The following is a 17018-nucleotide window of genomic DNA, read 5'->3' as shown; positions in this document are numbered from 1 at the left end:
CATCACTGGAAAGAAAGGTCCATTGGACACGCAAACTTTATATGCCCCAGTACAGGGGAACACCAGGGCCAAAAAGGGGGAGTGGGTGGGTAGGGGAGTGGGGGTGGGTGGGTATGGGGGACTTTTCGGATAGCATTGGAAATGTAAATGAGCTAAATATCTAATAAAAAATGGAAAAAAATGACTCAATATTTTTAAAAAAAGTTAGAGTTACATGTTGAAAAATGACTGGAACTAGAGATCAAAGAGTTATGCATAGTAAGTCAGTGCCATAAAGCAAGTATCACATGCTTTATTGAACATGAAGATAAAAAACTATGAAATTGAAAGGGGCACTACTAGGGTTAATAAAACAGAAAAGGAGGAGTGTAGATAGGTAAGACTAATAGAAAGAATTGATATGTTTAAAGTACATTATAAAAATGTATGAAACTATCATAATAAGACTCATCTTTATACTTAATGTATGCTAATAATAATTTTGAAAGGTATTAACTGTAGATTTTAAGAAAAAGCTTATCTACAGCGGGATATAAAAAGAATATACACACAAAGAAAAAGGAATATAGAATCTACGCAAATACACAAAAGTAGAGAATTAATAAAGCTGAATGATGAGAAGGCTAAAGATAGAAGGAAAGTTACAGTTAAAGAAAGGATGACACCTAAAGCAAAGGTGGCTTTAGAAAGGATAGACGTGTAACAATGAAGATGACAGTGGTGATTATAATAACTAAAGTGAATTACAACTATCCTTACTGAATACTTAGTGTTGAGCAGAATGTTAAATGCTTTTATCACATAATATAACTTCTTATCAATATTAATGAATAGATTGTACTGATAATCTCATTTTGCAGATGAAGATATGGAAACTTGGAGATTTTAACATATCTTGTTCAACATAAAAAAAGCTAATAAAAATGTTCAAACTGGGTTGCAGATCAAGATCTAGGTGATGTCACAGCCTTAACTCTTCACTACTAACTCTATGGTACAAATCTACTCAGTCTTTACAATTGACTAGAAAAGGTAAAAAGTAAACATACTTTATCTATGATCATCAAATGTGAACACATGTGCATGCCATAGTACATGTATGGAGGCCAGAGGAAAACCCATAGGGATCAGTTCTCCCATTCCACCATGTGCATGTCCCAGGGACTGAACTCAAGTCATCAGGTTTGATGACAAGTATCTTAGCCAGCTGAGTCATCTCATTGGCCCAAAATATTATTATCATACAAACTCTTCAAAGAAAACTAATAAATTATATTACCAATGTAACAGTAATCAGCTAGGTATCATCTTCTCCTACTATCAATTTAACACCACGTGTACATATACAATCATTTTCCTAATATTGTTTCAGGTTCATAATCTGTATAAAGAAACAATATCAACAACCACAAAGTAACAAATATAGAGGCCTCTAATAAGTAGAAAAAAGTAAGAAATTTTAATATAGTATATGAGTTACTGATTTACTATGAAAAAAGTTATTTTTGGCAATTTTTCTCCAATTACTTGTAAGTAGGATTCAGAGTCTTCTTAATATAATTATAATAACAGCAGTGTTTGTAAAACAGACCTCTTTGCTATAATACAGTAACTAAATGCAAGAAAATATAAATTTTTAAAAGATAAATTCTTACTGTATAGCCCAGGATCTCTTTAAACACAGTAAAATATACCTACCTCTACCTCCCTGAATACTAGAATTAAAGACCTATGCTACCATGCCTGGCCCTGCCAAAATGTTCTTTCTAAAGCTCATAGTTAAATTTTTTTTGTGTGTGTGAACTGTAATTATTTTGAGAAAATATTGTCGTCCTGTATAGTGGCTTATAATACTTAGGCAAGAGGATTTAGGATTTTTCAAGGCTAGGCTGCATAGTGAGTTCTAATTCTAGAAAAAAAAAAAGCAGCTAGGGCTAGAGTATAAGCCAGTAGCGGTCTCTTCACACATACATCTTATGTATATGTGTTATATTTTAGATACAAATTTTATTCCTTAAAGTTTAATGAGGACTGAACTAGAATATTTCAAAATAACGATGTTTCCAGGCGAAAGCAGAGACACACTCATATAAGTCCACAGTATGTAGGTATAATCTTCATTGAAATAGAATAGACAATGATTAAGAAACTATTCAAGACCATATACTAGAAGGATACTACACTGGAAAAGTCTAATATACTCACCCACAGGGCTCTTGAAAGTAGGTAGTGTCAGTATGCCGGTCTAGAGCTAGCTTGGTGTATGCAGTGTCACCTCTGGAAAAATCTGAAGTGAAATACCACATCCTTCCATAGATGGTTTCTCTGCCAAATAAAATCAAGAAATAACTATTACATATTTGTAAATTTATACTATTCAAGATTGTTTCATATATGTGTATATATAATAGTTATTATTATATATTGATATCTATAAGTTGAAATTGATAGGTAAAATACATGTCTATACAAGTCTTGAAAATTCTCTCAACAACTGACATTCTAGGAACACGAACTGAAAACCATTGAAAACATACATTCTGAAATCTCAGGGATCACTGCATATTGATTATATACTACTTTATTAGTCTCCTCGTTTAAGGACATTCACTGTATTTACTTTCGTTTTATAGAAACAATGGCGTGGCTGCTTGTAGTAAGGGACAATTTTAATTAATTTATATAACAACTCCTTTCTTTCATTGATATTCAGATTTTCAACAATAGTACTTTTCTAACATATCCGATAATATAATAACCAAGAGTGACAGAAGAGTTTCCATTTTATTCAAGTGTTATAGAGATTTTTGTCTTCATTTAATCTTTTGAACATAGAGGAATAAAGAAAAGAGAAAATGAGAAATGAAGAATAGTAATAAAAATGATATTATATTTGGGAGCAGGAAATCTAAGGTATTTAAATCTCTATACTACTCTATACATTCTGTATCAGAGTAATCCTGGAAAAGTCACTGAGTGTATCTTAGCATTACAGGCTTATCAGTGGAACAGAGAATAAAACACATGATTAAAAGATTGCTGCAACTGCACTGGTCAGCTTGCAGACTATGGAGGGTGAGCAAGCAGACTGCAGAAGCTACACAGCTTCTGGGATAGACCCCCATTTCTGGCTCCAGACATCCGGCACCATCCCCGCCAGAGGAAAGGTGGCTGCCTGGGAGGGCTCTGACTGCCTGAGCAGTTGAGGGAGCCACCTTGTGTCCCAGGTCCAGTAGAGACCAGTCTGCACAAGTGAGAGTGTGGACTGCAGAAACAACACAGCTCCTGAGACTGGCAGAAGTGACACAGCTTCTGGGACAGACCCCCATATCGAGCTCCAGACATCCAGGCACCTTCCCTGTAGGAGGAGATGTGGCCACCTAGGAGGGCTCTACCAGAGCAGGTGAGGGAGCCATTTTGTGTCCTGGGTCCCTCGGAGAGCAGTCTGTGCAGGTGAGGCACAGATTGCAGAGGCAACACATCTTCTGGGACAGCCCCTGTTTCTGGCCTTCATCTTCAGTCAGGAGGCAGATCTGAATGCCAGACATCTGTGCACCTTCCTTACAAGAGGAGAGCTTGCCTACAGAGAGTACTCTGACCACTGAGACTCAGGAGAGAGCTGGAATCCCAGGACTGCTGACAGAGGCTAACAGAATCACAGGAGGAACAAGCTCCAACCAGAGACAACTATAACACCTAACACCAGAGATTACCAGATGGTGAAAGGGAAACTTAAGAATCTTACTAACAGAAACCAAGACCACTCACCATCATTAGAACAAAGCACTCCCACCTAAACCAGTCCTGGATACCCCAACACACCCGAAAAAGCAAGACTGGGATTTAAAATCATATCTCATGATGCTGGTAGAGGACTTTAAGAAGGGCATTAAAAACTCACTAAAAGAAATACGGGAGAACACTTCTAAACAGGTAGAAGTACTTAAAGAATTACCGGATAACACTGCTAAAAAGTTAGAAGTCCTGAAAGAGGAAGTACAAAAATCCCTTGAAGAATTAAAGGAAAACAAAATCAAACAGGTGATGGAATTGAACAAAACCATCCAAGACCTAAAAAGGGAAGTAGAAACAATAAAGAAAGCCCAAGGGGAGACAATTCTGGAGATAGAAACCCTAGGAAAGAAATCAGGAATCATAGATGCGAGCATTAGCAACAGAATACAAGTGATACAACAGAGAATCTCAGGTGCAGAAAATTTCATAGAGAACATGGGCACAACAATCAAAGAAAATGCAAAATGCAAAAAGATCCTAACTCAAAACGTCCAGGAAATCCAGGACGTAATGAGACCAAACCGACAGATAATAGGAAAAGATGAGAATGAAGATTTTCAACTTAAAGGGCCAGCAAATATCTTCAACAAAATTATAGAAGAAAACTTCCCAAGACTAATGAAAGAGATGCCCATGAACATACAAGAAGCCTACAGAACTCCAAATATACGGGACCAGAAAAGAAATTCCTCCCTACACATAATAAATTAGAACAACAAATGCACTAAACATACATAGAATATTAAAAGAAATAAGGGGAAAAAAGTCAAGTAACATATAAAGGCAGGACTATTAGAATTACACCAGATTTCTCACCAGAGTCTATGAAAGCCAGAAGATCCTGGACAGATTTTATACAGACCTTAAGAAAACAAAAATGCCAGCCAAGGCTACTATACCCAACTAAACTATCAATTACCAGAGATGGAGAAACCAAAGTATTCTATGACAAAACCAAATTCACACAATATCTTTCCAGAAATCCAGCCCTTCAAAGGATAATAAAGGGAAAACACCAAAACAAGGACAGAAAATACACCCTAGAAAAAGCAAGAAAGTAATCATTCAACAAATGTAAAAGAAGACAGCCTCAAGAACAGAATCCCAACTCTAACAGGAAGCAACTTTATTTTTTTTTAACTTTTCTTTAATTTCATTTAACATCAATGGGCTCAATTCCCCCCAAAAAAGATATAGACTAATAGACTGACTAAACAAACAGGACCCGACATTTTGCTGCTTACAGGAAAACCACCTCAGGGACAAAGACAGATACTACCTCAGAGTGAAAGGCTGGAAAACAACTTTCCAAGCAAATGGTCCAAAGAAACAAGCTGGAGTAGCCATTGTAATATTGAATAAAATTGACTTCCAACCCAAAGTTATCAAAAAAGACAAGAGGGGGGGGGCTCTTCATACTCATCAAAGGTAAAAATCTAACAAGATGAACTCTCAATTCTGAATATCTATGCTCTAAGTGCAAGGGCAGCCACATTCATTAAAGAAACTTTAGTAAAGCTCAAACCTCACATTGCACTTCACACAATAATAGTGAAAGACTTCAACACGCCACACTCACCAAGGGACAGATCCTGGAAACAAAAACTAAACAAAGACACAAATGAAACTAACAGAAGTTATGAAACAAATGGATTTAAGAGATATATACAGAACATTTTACACTAAAACAAAAGGATATACCTTCTTCTCAGCACCTCATGGTACCTTCTCCAAAATTGAACATATAATTGCTCACAAAACAGGCCTCCTCAGATACAAAAATATTGAAATAATCCCATGCATCCTGTCAGATCACCATGGAATAAGGCTGATCTTCAGTAACAGCATAAATATTAGAAAGCCAAAATTCACGTGGAATCTGAAGAACACTCTACTCAATGATAGATTAAAATGATATTTTAATAAAAATGAAGCCACAACATACCCAAACTTATGGGACACAATAAAGGCAGTACTAAGAGGAAAACTCATAGCCCTGAGTGCCTCTAAAAAGAAACTAGAGTTAGCAAACACTAGCAGCCTGACAGCACACCAAGAAGCTTTAGAAGTAAAGGAAGCCAATTCACCCAAGAGGAGTAGACAGCAGGAAATAATCAAACTCAGGGCTGAAATCAACCAAGTGGAAACAAAAAGAACTATTCAAAGAATCTAACCAACCAGGTGCTGGTTCTTTGAGAAAATCCACAAGATAGATAAATCCTTAGCCAGACTAACTAGAGGGCACAGGGACAGTATTCTAATTAACAAAATGAAAAAGGAAACATAACAACTGAACCTGAGGAAATCCAAAACATCATCAGATTCTTCTACAAAATGTTATACTCAACAAAAAAAAAAAAAGAAGAAAAGAAAAAGAAAAGAAAAGAAAGAAAACTAGAAAGCCTGGATGAAATGGACAACTCCCTAGAGCAAAGTTAAATCACAGTGTAATCTAATGATCTAAACAGTCCCATTTCCCCTAAAGAAATAGAAGTAGTCATCAATAGTCTCCCAACCAAAAAAAAAAAAAGGCCCAGGACCAGACAGGTTTAGTGCAGGTTCTATCAGACACTCAATGAAGACCTAATTCCAACTCTCCTCAAACTATTCCACAAAATAGAAACAGAAGGTACTCTACCCAATTCATTTTATGAAGCCACAATTACTCTAATGCTTAAACCACAGAAAGATCCAAAAAAGAAAGAGAACATCAGAACATGTTCCCTTATGACTATCAATGAAAAAATACTCAATAAAATCCTCGCTAACTGAATACAAGAACACATCAAAACGATCATCCATCATGATCAAGTAGGCTTCATCCCAGGGATGCAGGGATGGTTTAATATATAGAAATCGGTCAATTTAATATACTATATAAAGAAAATAAAAGACAAAAATCACATGATCATTTTTTTTAGATGCTGAGAAAGCATTTGAAAAAAATCCAACACCCGTTCATGATAAAAGTTTTGGAAAGATCAGGAATTCAAGGACCATACCTAAACATAATAAAAGCAATATAAAGCAAACAAGTAGCCAATATTCAACTAAATGGAAAGAAATTAAAGCAATCCCACTAAAATCAGGGACTAGAGAAGGCTGCCCACTTTCTCCCTCCCTATTCAATATAGTACTTGAAATTCTAGCCAGAGCAATTAGACAACAAAAGGAAATAAAGGGGTTACAAATTGGAAAGGAAGAAGACAAATATCACTATTTGCAGATGATATGATAGTATATATAAATGACCCCAAAAATTCTACCAGAGAACTCCTAAACCTGATAAACAGCTTCAGTGCAGTAGCTGGATATAAAATTAACTCAAGCAAGTCAATGGCCTTTCTCTACACACAGCATAAATGGGCTGGGAAAGAAATTAGTGAAACAACCTTCACAATAGTCACAAATAATATAAAATACCTTGGGGTGAATCTAACTAAGGAAGTGAAAGATCTGTATGATAAGAACATCATGTGTCTGAAGAAATAAACTGAAGAAGATCTCAGAAGATGTAAAAAATCTCCCATACTCAGGGAATGGCAGGATTAATATAGTCAAAATGGCTATCCTGCCGAAAGCATTCTACGGATTCAATGCAAACCCCATCAAAATTCCAACTCAATTAATTCTTCACTGAGTTAGAAAGTGCCATTTGAAAATTCATCTGAAATAACAAAAAACCTAGGATAGCAAAAACTATTCTCAACAATAAAAGAACCTCTGGGGGAATCACCATCCCTGACCTCAAGAAATTGTGATAAATAACTGCAGGGTAATTGTACATTGACAGACAGGTAGATAAAATGGAATAGAAGACCCAGAAATGAATCCACACACCTATGGTCACTTGATCTTTGAAAAGGGAGATAAAAACATCCAGTGGAGAAAAGACAGCATTTTCAACAAATGGTGCTGGTACAACTGGCAGTTATCATATAGAAGAATGAGAATTGATCCATTCTTAACTCCTTGTACAAAGCTCAAGTCTAGGTGGATCATGATACTCCACATACGATTAACTAGGGAAGCAGGCGACCCAGCCTGACCTGGGACACAAGTCCCTTCTGGTCCACTCGAGCACCGGGGTGCCTTGCCAGCAGAGTCTCCTGAAACCCGCAAGGGCCCACACAGGATTCCCCATGGGATCCAAAGACCTCTGGTGAGTGGAACACAACTTCTACCAGGAGGCAGGTTCGAACACCACATATCTGGGCACCTTCCCTGCAAGAAGAGAGCTTGCCTGCAGGGAATACTCTGACCACTGAAACTAAGGAGAGAGCTAGCCTCCCAGATCTGCTTATAGAGGCTAACAGAGTCACCTGAGGAACAAGCTCTAACCAGAGACAACTATAACAGCTAGCTTCAGAGATTACCAGATGGCAAAAGGCAAACGTAAGAATCCTACTAACAGAAATCAAGACCACTCACCATCATCAGAACGCAGCACTCCCACCCAACCCAGTCCTGGGCACCCCAACACAACCGAAAATCTAGACCCAGATTTAAAAATATTTCTCATGATGATGGTAGAGGACATCAAGAAGGACTTTCATAACTCACTTAAAGAAATACAGGAGAGCACTGCTAAAGAGTTACAGGTCCTTAAAGAAAAACAGGAAAACACAACCAAACAGAAGTCCTTAAAGAAAAACAGGAAAACACATCCAAACAGGTGACAGAAATGAAAAAAAACCATACTAGAACTAAAAGGGGAAGTAGACACAATGAAGAAAACCCAAAGTGAGGCAACGCTGAAGATAGAAACCCTAGGAAAGAGATATGGAACCATAGATGCAAGCATCAGCAACAGAATACAAGAGATGTAAGAGAGAATCTCAGGTGCAGAAGATTCCATAGAGAACATCAGCACAACAATCAAAGAAAATACAAAATGCAAAAGGATCCTAACTCAAAACATCCAGGAAATCCAGGACACAATGAGAAGACCAAACCTACGGATAATAGGAGTTGATGAGAATGAAGATTTTCAACTTAAAGGGCCAGCAAATATCTTCAACAAAATAATAGAAGAAAACTTCCCAAACATAAAGAAAGAGATGGCCATGATCATACAAGAAGCCTACAGAACTCCAAATAGACTGGACCAGAAGAGAAATTCCTCCCAACACATAATAATCAGAACAACAATTGCACTAAATAAAGATAGAATATTAAAAGCAGTAAGGGAGAAAAGTCAAGTAACATATAAAGGAAGGCCTATCAGAATTACACCAGACTTTTCACCAGAGACTATGAAAGCCAGAAGAGCCTGGACAGATGTTATACAGACACTAAGAGATCACAAATACCAGCCCAGGCTACTATACCCGGCCAAACTCTCAATTACTATACATGGAGAAATCAAAGTATTCCACGACAAAACCAAATTCACACATTATCTTTCCAAGAATCCAGCCTTTCAAAGGATAATAGCAGAAGAAAAACAATACAAGGACAGAAATCACACCCTAGAAAAAGCAAGAAAGTAATCCCTCAATGAACCAAAAAGAAGACTGCCACAAGAAAAGAATGCCAACTCTAACAAAAAAAAAAAAATAAAAGGAAGCAACAATTGCTTTTCCTTAATATCTCTTAATATCAATGGACACAATTCCCCAATAAAAAGACATAGACTAACAGAATGGCTACACAAACAGGACCCAACATCATGCTGCTTACAAGAAACCCATCTCAGGGAAAAAGACAGACACTACCTCAGAGTGAAAGGCTGGAAAACAATTTTCCAAGCAAAAGGACTGAAGAAACAAGCTGGAGTAGCCATTCTGATATCGAATAAAATCGACTTCCAACCCAAAGATATCAAAAAATACAAGGAGGGACACTTCATACTCATCAAAGGTAAAATCCTCCAAAAGGAACTATCAATTCTGAATATCTATGCCCCAAATGCAAGGGCAGCCACATTCATTAAAGACACCTTAGTAAAGCTCAAAGCACACATTGCACCTCACAAAATAATAGTGGGAGACTTCAACACACCACTTTCTTCAATGGACAGATCGTGGAAACAGAAACTAAACAGGGACACAGTGAAACTAACAGAAGTTATTAAACAAATGGACCTGACAGATATCTACAGAACATTTTATCCTAAAACAAAAGGATATACCTTCTTCTCAGCACCTCACGGGACCTTCTCCAAAATTGACCATATAATTGATCACAAAACAGGCCTCAACAGATACAAAAATATGGAAATTGTCCCATGTGTCCTCTCAGATCATGATGGACTAAGGCTGATCTTCAATAACAAAATAAATAATGGAAAGCCAACTTTCACGTGGAAACTGAATAACGCTCTTGTCAATGATACCTTGGTAAAGAATGGAATAAAGAAAGAAATTAAAGACTTTTTAGAGTTTAAGGAAAATGAAGCCACAACATATCCAAAACTAAGGGACACAATGAAAGCATTTCTAAGAGGGAAACTCATAGCTCTGAGTGCCTCCAAGAAGAAACTGGAGAGAGCACATACTAGCAGCTTGACAACACATCTAAAAGCTCTAGAAAAAAAAGGAAGAAAATTAACCGAAGAGGAGTAGACGGCAGGAAATAATCAAACTCAGGGGTGAAATCACACCAAGTGGAAATAAGAAGAACTATTCAAAGAATTAACCAAACGAGGAGTTGGTTCTTTGAGAAAATCAACAAGATAGATAAACCCTTAGCTAGACTCACTAGAGGGCACAGGGACAAAATCCTAATTAACAAAATCAGAAATGAAAAGGGAGACATAACAGATCCTGAAGAAATCCAAAACACCATCAGATCCTTCTACAAAAGGCTATACTCAACAAAACTGGAAAACCTGGTCGAAATGGACAAATTTCTGGACAGATACCAGGTACCAAAGTTAAATCACGATCAAGTTAATGATCTAAACAGTCCCATATCCCCTAAAGAAATAGAAGCAGTTATTAATAGTCTCCCAGCCAAAAAAAGCCCAGGACCAGACGGGTTTAGTGCAGAGATCTATCAGACCTTCAAAGAAGATCTAATCCCAGATCTGCACAAACTATTTCACAAAATAGAAGTAGAAGGTACTCTACCAAACTCATTTTATGAAGCCACAATTACTCTGATACCTAAACCACAGAAAGATCCAACAAAGATAGAGAACTTCAGACCAATTTCTCTTATGAATATCGATGCAAAAATACTCAATAAAATTCTCGCTAACAGAATTCAAGAACACATTAAAGCAATCATCCATCCTGACCAAGTAGGTTTTATTCCAGGGATGCAGGGATGGTTTAATATACGAAAATCCATCAATGTAATCCATAATATAAACAAACTCAAAGACAAAAACCACATGATAATCTCGTTAGATGCAGAAAAAGCATTTGACAAGATCCAACACCCATTCATGATAAAAGTCTTGGAAAGATCAGGAATTCAAGGCCCATACCTTAACATAATAAAAGCATTTTCAACAAATGGTGCTGGAACAACTGGTTGTTATCATGTAGAAGAATGTGAATTGATCCATTCCTATCTCCTTGTACTAAGGTCAAATCTAAGTGGATCAAGGAACTTCACATAAAACCAGAGACAGTGAAATTTATAGAGGAGAAAGTGTGGAAAAGCCTTGAATATATGGGCACAGGGGAAAAATTCCTGAATAGAACAGCAATGGCTTGTGCTGTAAGATCGAGGATTGACAAATGGGACCTCATGAAACTCCAAAGGTTCTGCAAGGCAAAAAACACTGTCAATAAGACTAAAAGACCACCAAGAGATTGCGAAAGAATCTTTACCTATCCTAAATCAGATAGGGGACTAATACCCAACATATATAAAGAACTCAAGAAGGTGGACTTCAGAAAATCAAATAACCCCATTTAAAAAATGGGGCTCAGAACTGAACAAAGAATTCTCACCTGAGGAATACTGAATGGCAGAGAAGCACCTGAAAAAATGTTCAATATCCTTAATCATCAGGGAAATGCAAATCAAAACAACCCTGAGATTCCACCTCACACTAGTCAGAATGGCTAAGATCAAAAATTCAGGTGACAGCAGATGCTGGTGAGGATGTGGAGAAAGAGGAACACTCCTCCATTGTTGGTGGGATTGCAGGCTTGTATAACCACTCTGGAAATCAGTCTGGCAGTTCCTCAGAAAATTGGACATATTACTACCGGAGGATCCCGCAATACCTCTCCTGGGCATATGTTCCAACTTGTAATAAGAACTCATGCTCCACTATATTTAGACCAGCCTTATTTATAATAGCCAGAAGCTGGAAAGTACCCAGATGTCCCTCAACAGAGGAATGGATACAGAAAATGTGGTACATTTATACAATGGAATACTCAGCTATTAAAAACAATGAATTTATGAAATTCCTAGGCAAATGGAAGGATCTGGAGGGTATCATCCTGAGTGAGGTAAATTAATCACAAAAGAACTCACATGATATGCACTCACTGTTAAGTGGATACTAGCCCAGAAATTTAGAATACCCAAGATACAATTTTTAAAACACATGAAAGTCAAGAATAACGAAGAGCAAAGGGTGGACACTTTGGCCATTCTTTGAATTGGGAGCAAAACACCAATGGAAGGAGTTACAGAGACAAATTTTGGAGCTGTGACAAAAGGATGGACCATCTAGAAACTGCCCTATCCAGGGTCCATCCCATAATCAGCCACCAAAAGCGGATACTATTTCATATACCACTAAGATTTTGTTGAAAGGACCCTGATATAGCTGTCTCTTGTGAGGCTATGTCAGTGCCTGGCAAACACAGAAGAGGATGCTCATAGTCAGCTATTGGATGGAACACAGGGCCCCCAATGGAGGAGCTAGAGAAAGTACCCAAGGAGCTGAAGTGGTCTGCAACCCTATAGGTGGAACAACAATATGAACTAACTAGTCGGCCATCAGTGGAAAGAGAGGCCCATTGGTCTTGCAATCTTTCTGTGCCCCAGTACACCAGGGCCACAAAGTCGGAGTGGGCAGATAGCAGAGCGGAGTGGGGTATAGTAGTCTTTCAGGATAGCATCTGAAATGTAACTGAAATAAATACCTAATAATAAAGTGGAAAAAAGAAAAAATTGGGGTACAGTGCTAAACAAAGTATTCTCAACTTAGGAATACCGAAGGCAGTGAAGCACCTGAAAAAATGTTCAACATCTTTAATCATCAGGAAAATACAAAACAAAACAACCCTGAGATTCCACCTCACACCAGTGAGAATGGCTAAGATCAAAAATTCAGGTGACAGCAGATGCTGGCAAGGATGTGGAGAAAGAGGAACACTCCTCCATTGCTGGTGGGATTGCAAGCTTATATAACCACTCTGGAAATCAATCTGGTGCTTCCTCAGAAAATTGGACATAGTACTACCGGAGGATCCAGCAATACCTCTCCTGAGCATATACCCAGAAGATGTTCCAACTGGCAATAAGGATACATGCTCCACTGTGTTCATAGCAGGCTTATTTATAATAGCCAGAAGCTGGATAGAACCCAGATGTCCTTCAACAAAGGAATGGTCAGCTATTAAAAACAATGAATTTATGAAATTCTTGGACAAATGGATGTATCTGGTGGATATCATCCTTAATGAGGTAACCAAATCACAAAAGAAGTCACTAGATATGCACTCACTTATAAGTGGATATTAGCCCAGAAACAGAATATAAAGGTACAATTTGCAAAACACAAGAAAATCAAGAAGAAGGAAGACCAATGGGTGGATACTTCATTCCTCCCTAGAATAAGGAACAAAATACCCATGGGAGGAGTTACAGAGACAAGGTTTGGAGCTAAGATGAAAGGATGGACGATCCAGAGACTACCCCACCTGGGGATCCATCCCATAATCAGCCACCAAATTCAGAAAGTATTGCATATGCCAGCAAGATTTTACTGAAATGACCCTGATATAGATGTCTCGTGTGAGGCTCTGACAGTGCATGGTAAATACAGAAGTGGATGCTCACAGTCATCTATAGGATGGAAAACAGGGCCCCCAATGGAGGAGCTAGAGAAAGTATCCAATGAGCTGAAGGGGCCTGCAACCCTATAGGTGGAACAACAATTTGAACTAACAAGTACACCCAGTACTCTTGTCTCTAGCTGCATATGTAGCAGAAGATGGCCTAGTAGGCTATCATTGGGAAGATATACCCCTAGGTCTTGCAAACTTTATATGCCTCAGTAAAAAGGCACTTCAGTCAGGGCCAATAAATGGGAGTGGGTGGGTAGGGGAGCAGGGTGAGGCGAGGATACAGGGAACTTTCAGGATAGCATTTGAAATGTAAATAAAGAAAATATCTAATAAAAATTAAAGAAGAAAAAACAAAAACAAATAAAAACAAACAAATAGTCAAAAAAAAAGATTGCTGTATGACCAAAATAAAATTTGGGGTGTGAATATGCAAAATAATACAATATAATATATTCAATGAGGCATTAATAACCAAACTATGATTGAAAGTTAGGAATCTAAGAAAATGAAAATAGCTAATTTTTAGACCCTTTTAATTCTTCTGTCATACATTCTCCCATTCTACCCCCAATCTCTTTCCCTTGCCTCCCCTCTGCCCCAGATCCACCTTAACCCACTCCCAACTCCTCTCAGAAAAGAGCAGGCCTCCCAGGGACATCAACCTGCTTTTAAAAATATAGTACAAATTCAGTCCTCTCTTGAGCAGATTACACTACAAGTAGCAAGTAATGATAGAGAGGGGAGGGAAAGAGAGTGTGGTATAGAGAGGTGGGGAGGGGTAGAGAGACAGAGAGATTATTGTGGGGCCATGACAGTACTGGAGACTGAACCTGGGCCTATTACATTTGAGACAAGTACTCCATGAGCTAGCTCTCTGTACATCTTTTAATTGGTGCTCATATTCTAGAAATTAGTTATTATGAATTTCTGAAAGGTAGTAAATTACCTGATTAAGCTAATCCTTTCTGCCAATTTTTCTGTATGCTCTTCAGTGGGAGGGACATTTTCTACAAATGCAATTCCATACAGCAAAAAGTTCTGCAGAAACTTCTTCAACCCTTCATTTGTTTCTAAAAAGCACTGGAAATCAACAGATGGAACTTGGGCTTGCTGGTAGAGTTTAGAATTCCATAATATTCTAGGTTGGATAACCTTTTGTTTCTGCCCTTCATAACTGTTTTTCACCAGCCAATCCAGATCATATCTAGTCACATGACCATCTGGCCCTTTTAAGGAGAAAAAAAAAAGACATTAGAAGAAAATTTGGAAATACTGCCAAATGTTTAGTACTTGAAAATGTTCATTCTCTTTTCAACATTAGTTTAACATTTTTAATTATTTGATATTTTCATAGATGCATATGTTTTAGTCAAATCCACCTCCCATTCTGTCTCTTCCAACTGCTCTTGCCCAACACTTTCCACTCACATCATCTTGTACTCTGTTTTATTTTTTTTTTTTTCTTTTTTTTTTTTTTTATTTATTTTTTTTTCATTTTTTTTTAATTAGGTATTTAGCTCATTTACATTTCCAATGCTATACCAAAAGTCCCCCTTACCCACCCACCCCCACTCCCCTACCCACCCACTCCCCCCCTTTGGCCCTGGCGTTCCCCTGTACCGGGGCACACAGTCTGCGTGTCCAATGGGCCTCTCTTTCCAGTGATGGCCGACTAGGCCATCTTTTGATACATATTCAGCTAGAGTCAAAAGCTCAGGGGTACTGGTTAGTTCATAATGTTGTTCCACCTATAGGGTTGAAGATCCCTTTAGCTCCTTGGGTACTTTCTCTAGCTCCTCCATTGGGAGCCCTGTGATCCATCCATTAGCTGACTGTGAGCATCCACTTCTGTGTTTGCTAGGCCCCGGCATAGTCTCACATCAGACAGCTACATCTGGGTCCTTTCAGTAAAATCTTGCTAGTGTATGCAATGGTGTCAGCATTTGGAAGCTGATTATGGGGTGGATCCCTGGATATGGCAGTCTCTACATGGTCCATCCTTTCATCTCAGCTCCATACTTTGTTTCTGTAACTCCTTCCATGGGTGTTTTGTTCCCACTTCTAAGGAGGGGCATAGTGTCCACACTTCAGTCTTCATTTTTCTTGAGTTTCATGTGTTTAGGAAATTGTATCTTATATCGTGGGTATCCTAGGTTTTGGGCTAGTATCCACTTATCAGTGAGTACATATTGTGTGAGTTCCTTTGTGATTGTGTTACCTCACTCAGGATGATGCTCTCCAGGTCCATCCATTTGGCTAGGAATTTCATAAATTCATTCTTTTTAATAGCTGAGTAGTACTCCATTGTGTAGATGTACCACATTTTCTGTATCCATTCCTCTGTTGAGGGGCATCTGGGTTCTTTGTACTCTGTTTTAAACCCACTGAGTCTACTCACTATTATCTGTAAGTGTATGGGCATTGTACTATCTACTGGGGCATCGGTAGCCTTTCAGGGACCATATTCCTAAATAAAACTGTCTCTCCCTCCCTCAACAGCTAACAATTGCTAACAGCTCCTCTGGTATGGGTGGGACTTCTTGAGTCCTTCCCTCATCCATCCTGGGACTTTTAGCTGGCTTGATCACAGTGACAACCACCATGAGTTCTGTGTGCAATGGCCTTGTTGTGTCCAGAGGTACTGTTTTGCTGTAGTCCACACCACTGAGAGTTCAAAGGGTTACTGGGTTTGATTTGTTTTAGTAAGCTTCTATAGGAGGAGGTTTCCATATGGTTTTCCCAAATATATTTAGTGTTGGTTATCCTGCCAAATACTCCCTCTTCTAACCTGCTGGGTCACAATGAAGACATGAGAATAGGAGGAAGACTTTTTGGCAAGAATGGGTTTGGCTGAAGTGGGACGGAGATAAGCAAGGATAACAGATGGGAGGTAAATATGATCAAAACACATTATATACATTTATGAAATGATCAAAGAATAAAATATTTAAAAGAATTATCATATGCCTATGCCCTCACCACAGAAGGCATAAAGCATACAAAGCATTAAATTCTATCTGTCAAAGTTTTGCAATTAATATATACAATACTTTAACAGGGGGAACATGAAAAGATTAACCGAAATGGAGGAATAGAGTTTATATTTGTAAATGCTATCTAACTGCCAAAATACAAGTTTTCCTAGTAATATCAAGTATTCTGTAGGCACACCATCTATCATGATGAGTTAGTTCCCTGAACAGTAGAACCCAGTAATCCTTTGGACTCTCAGTGGGG

General features: G+C 38.1%; 1 protein-coding gene across 2 annotated transcripts in view; it reads right to left on the bottom strand.

The window, feature by feature from the left end:
* Positions 1 to 17018, bottom strand: part of Tmlhe (trimethyllysine hydroxylase, epsilon) — a 174827-nt gene that overhangs the window by 46711 nt on the left and 111098 nt on the right. For both annotated transcript variants that reach the window (XM_006535854.4, NM_138758.2), the window contains exons 4-5: positions 14728 to 15007; positions 2206 to 2325 (exon numbers count right to left, since the gene is read on the bottom strand). In XM_006535854.4, the coding sequence (XP_006535917.1) occupies positions 2206 to 2325; positions 14728 to 15007 (400 nt within the window). The remainder of the gene's footprint in view (positions 1 to 2205; positions 2326 to 14727; positions 15008 to 17018) is intronic.

Source organism: Mus musculus, assembly GCF_000001635.26.
Source record: "Mus musculus strain C57BL/6J chromosome X unlocalized genomic contig, GRCm38.p6 C57BL/6J MMCHRX_RANDOM_CTG2".
Taxonomy (NCBI): Eukaryota; Metazoa; Chordata; class Mammalia; order Rodentia; family Muridae; genus Mus; species Mus musculus.
Note: the sequence above shows the minus strand (reverse complement) of the source record. Positions and strands in the feature narration are given on the sequence as shown.